Here is a 5,000-nt window from a genome sequence, read left to right on the forward strand (position 1 = left end):
GGAGCGAGTGTGTATGTAGGTGTTGTATTTTCAGAAGTGTGTCCCAGATAAATCGCCTGCACGCATCACCCACATCACCTACATACTTCCATGGTGTCACTCACTATTATTATTATTATTATTATTATTATTATTATTATTATTATTATTATTATTAAGGATTGAAATTCAGATAATGTCCTCCGTTCATGTCAGTCAGCGAAGTCGTGTTTGAAGAAATTTAGCTTTAAACAAAATACTTTAAACTTTTAGAAAGTAGAAATTCAGTAGATAATAAATATTTGGCTAGAAAGACGTTCTGCTAAACTGGTAGCTACGAGCTTCTGTTGCTAGTTAGCTACATTGTTAGCATTGTAGCTGCAGCGCAAAACTAAAGAGACAAACTTCAGACATGTTCCGTCTCGTCTCGGAGACTCGACTACATTTGAGGTGTAAAACATCGTAAAAATTAATTTCATTAAATATAAATTCGTTCAACTGATAAACACTTGATAAAATCTGTGCTTGTACTGCATAAACACACACATCTTCATTTGCATGTAATTAATGACTAATTAATGAGTTACTAATGAATAATTAACGAGTTTATGAGTAATTAATGAATAACTAATTAGGTATTAATGAATAATTAATGAGTTATTCATGACTAATTAATTAGTTAATGAGTAATTAATTAGTTATTAATGAATAATTAATGTTTTATCCCTTTTTTTTACTTTTATGACATTAATTAAAAGTATTTTATAGTATTTTAAAGATGTATTTAACTACAAATTTAATTAGAAGTATGACTAACTAGAAATGTAGATAACTAGAAACTTGGCTAAATAAACAAAAACACTAACTACAATGTTGGCTTTAAGAAATTAATTAAAGGCTAATTAGAAGTTTGTAACTAGAAATATGATGAAGTAGAAATGTAACAATTTAGAAAATTTAATGTAAAATTTTTCTAAATAAAATTACTAACTACAGTGTTTTTTAGAAATATGACAAACTATAAATTTGCTTAGCTACAATTGTGATTTGCTAGAAATTTAGCTAACAAAAAATTTTAGCTAATTAAAAAAAAAATTTTTAAATACTAAATTGACTTTTTTTAATGTAGCTAACTATAACTTTGGCTAGAAACTAAGTGTTAACTTTTAGAAATTTAACTACCTACATTTTTGGATAACCAGAAATATGACTAAGTAAAGTTTGTCTAACAAGAAGGTTTAGCTAGCTAACATCAGGTTAACTGTACTGCGTAAACAAAACCGCTAGACAAGTTTAATAGCGAAGTAGCTAGATAAGTGTGCGTCGTCCTCGTTGACCCGGAGACGCCTGTTATTCAGTGAAATCAGTAAGAGGAGAGCGTTGTGCGTCGGGTTTTGCTAAGACGACGCTGATTACATTGTTTTATTATCTTCTGTCAGGTTTACGATAAACACGGCGTCATGTTTCGTCGATGCAAGGCCATCCTCGCGCTAAATTGTGCTCTAACTGGCGTGACACGCGTGTATTGCTCTTCACGACTCATTGACTTTAATACAGTCATGCATCTCATTGTCTGATTACACACACACACACACACACACACACACACAGAGAGAGACAATCAGACCAAGCAAACAGACTGTGGCAGCTCTAACATTTAACATTCAGACAAGTTAATAACTTGCGGTGCTTATCTTTAAACACTCTCACACCACTTCAAATTGACTAACACACACACACACACCCACACACACACACTCGAGTAAATCTTATTATTCTCTTCTTTTGACGTATCAAATGTAATCCTTGAAACAACCAGGAAGAAAAACGAAGGCAGCTCAGAGCGAGTTGACCAGCTCTTATGGCTAACACTGAGCTATAAAACATGCTAATAGGTCCGCGCTCTCAGCACGGCTTACAGTACGTCTACTCACACCATAATTATCATCATTTTCCATCTCAACAAGCCATTTTTGCAGTTTCATTTCCCACCGAGGCTCAGAGTCTCAGGCTCGGAGTCGCCCCCTGCTGATGAGGAGGGACGCTGCAGCTCAGAAGTAGCTCTTTCACGCTAATTAAATCTATTTAAATATGGCTAAAAAACATAAATATGAATCATGAATAAATTAGTCTAGGTTATTAAATGTAATGTTAAAATCTTTGTTGTTGTATAATAAAAAAAAGAAATAAACAGGCATTACTAAGATGCTAACTTATATAACCTGAGGCTAGTTTAGTGTTTAGAACATTCAAGAACATTTATAAAAGTAAATTTGAAGTAAAGATTGTTTGTTGCACTAATTATTTCGATATAATGTCTCCAGAAAGTGTATTAATTTCTTACACTATAGGAATGCTAGTCATAACACTAAGTGCTAGCTTATACCAAACATCGCTAATTTTATTAGCCTTTTAAAGCTGTATTATTTGTGGTGCTTTCCTAAAAGGTTTCTTTTTATAACATGATTCCTCACATATATTAACAAAAAAACGAGTAATATTTTGATATCAAACTATATTACGTTTGTTAAAGCAATAATACCTGATGATTTAACTAGCATAACGATGTTATTAGCAGCGATACCAGCAGAACTACGTTTCCCAGGAAGCAACAGCAGCAAGCTCGTTTCTGATTGGTCGCCGCTTGAGCCAATCGTGTTCCACAGACGCTGCACAACGAACGGGAGCATCTTCCAAAATGGCTGCCACATCCAAGCGCTTGTGTTTCCACCTGCCTTGCGCGGCTTTGTTTCTGATTCTGGCGCTTTTCCTTCAGCCTGGAGGAGGTCAGAAGAAAAAAGAGGTACGGATTGTGTGATAGAAATGATTAAAATTGAGAAATTATTTCATTATTTTGTTAAAAACGCCACCGGCGCTGTCCAGTGATGACCGAATTTCAAACGACTTGCTCCTCCCTACGTAGGCGACCTACCTAGGGTGTGATGTAATGGCGTGTAGGTCGCGTGCAAGTGCACTTCGTTTTAAATATGGAGGCGTTTGTTATCCGGCCGCTCACTCCTTCCTTTATTCTACTGTAATCCGAAACCTTGTTCACCTGAACATCAACTTCCGGGTAAACATGCTGGCAAAAAAAATGAATAAAGAGCATCACTATCTATCTGTCCATCCTGAGAGATAGATAGATAGATGTCTGCATATTTTCCTGTTTATTTGTCTTAAAGCTACACTATGAATTCATCTTAACCAGTTGAAAATGCAAAGTATTTTTGTATTAAATCTCTCTTTTTTTTCAAGAATTTACATTAATGTTTGTGAATTCTAATTAAAGATGCATTATTTTGCATACTTAATGAAACCAAAAAATCTAGTCTTTGGATGATGTTAGAATTAAAATGTTTATTTGGGGGTTCTTTTGTTCTTTTTTCAGTTTAAAGTAAAACATAAATCCAACATTTTGAGAAATTCCTCAGTACCGATCATCTAGAAACTGTGACTTTTGGTTCTGATGATAGAAAAAGAAATGACATATTTAGATAAAAGTGGGTTTTTATGTTTGCACTGTAGTCATTGTGGTTATTAAGGCTTATAAGCTTACGTGTGTATCATAACGACACATGAATTAACACGTATAAGAGGTGACGTGACGTGATTGCGAAGTGGGCGGAGCTTAAAGCCTTTATCGAAGGTGCTGGTGTTCAGATGATGCGCTACTGCGTGAGGAGAAAAACATAAAACAGCGAAATAAATACTTTTCTGTTTGAGGTTTGATATTTTTATTATTACAGATAAAGAGAAGATGTGTTTTAGATGCAGTTTAAAAAAAAATCAGAAAGATGATTGACCTGAGTTTCTAGCTGCAGTGTATCATCTGTTAACGAATCTGATCATAAAGATAGTTTCAGTAGTTTAAGGTCAAAATCCTGATATATATATATATATATATATATATATGTATATTCCTGAATGTGTGAGATCAATGTGGATTTTATAAAGTATGATTTTTTGTGAATGTCTCTGGCAGGTTTTCTTGTTTTAAGTCCTTAATGAAGCTTATTCACGTACAGTAGATTCACTGGGCATGAATAATATTATCTCGACTGAACTAAACCTTCGCACTCGGCCGTCGTTTTAAATGTCAGAGTATTTTGAGAGTATCTTTACTGCTTCGTGCGTGTTAAAGCGCTGTGATGATGTCAGCAGGAGAGCGAGGTTCGCGCGGAGAGCGGGATGAAGCGCCGGGTTCGGGAGGAGGAATATTTCTCCGGTTCCTCGTTCATCACAGACGCCGAATATTCGAGTGAGATAAATTTGGGGACGAGAGGGGAAGAGCGCATAAGCACTTCGATCTCCATCTCTCACACACACACACGCACACTCACACACACACACACACACGTTAATATCTTTTTAATGATCTAGCTTGTAACTCATGAGTGATTTATTCGAACATGGAAAAGTAAGACACAGAGTGAGCTGTGTTATGGAAGGACAATAAGTTTTCTTCCCTCTCACACACACTGTTCTGGAATTCCAGACCTCTCTCTCTCTCTCTCTCTCACACACACACACACACACGACCTCATTTATCAGTCTGGTAGTAAAGTTAAGTGTAAATGCATTGACCAAGCACATTCTCTGCGTCTTACATTTAGCCACGCCCACAAAACTCCAAAAAAGGCAAGAAGAGCTCAACAAAATGGCGGCTAAATGGTGAAAGAGTGCCTCCTCCTTTTTCTGTAGGGTGCCATTACTTTTGCCCTTTTCTTTCTCTCATATCTCAGTTTTCTTCTCTCTCTCTGTCTTTAGGTCTAACACCCTCTCTCTCTCTCTCTCTTTCTCTCTCTCTCTCTCTCTCTCTCTATTTGTCGTCTTCTTTCTGTCTCTCTCTTCTTTTTCATCCCTCTTTTCTTTTCACTTGTAGTTTTTCTAACTTCTCTTTCTTTCACTCTTTATCACACACTTGATCGGTTTCCATCCGTGAGAATTCCTCGGGCCCGAGTCGTCAGTTATAACTTGTGTGTGTGTGTGTGCGTGTGTGTGTGTGTGTGTTTCCACCCCAG

General features: G+C 36.1%; 1 protein-coding gene across 2 annotated transcripts in view; it reads left to right on the top strand.

The window, feature by feature from the left end:
- Positions 1 to 2,637: 2,637 nt before the first annotated feature.
- Positions 2,638 to 5,000, top strand: part of tusc3 (tumor suppressor candidate 3) — a 40,030-nt gene continuing 37,667 nt past the window's right edge. For both annotated transcript variants that reach the window (XM_053231172.1, XM_053231173.1), the window contains exon 1: positions 2,638 to 2,782. In XM_053231172.1, the coding sequence (XP_053087147.1) occupies positions 2,678 to 2,782 (105 nt within the window). In that variant the 5' untranslated portion in view covers positions 2,638 to 2,677. The remainder of the gene's footprint in view (positions 2,783 to 5,000) is intronic.

Source organism: Pangasianodon hypophthalmus, chromosome 28 (genome assembly GCF_027358585.1).
Source record: "Pangasianodon hypophthalmus isolate fPanHyp1 chromosome 28, fPanHyp1.pri, whole genome shotgun sequence".
Taxonomy (NCBI): Eukaryota; Metazoa; Chordata; class Actinopteri; order Siluriformes; family Pangasiidae; genus Pangasianodon; species Pangasianodon hypophthalmus.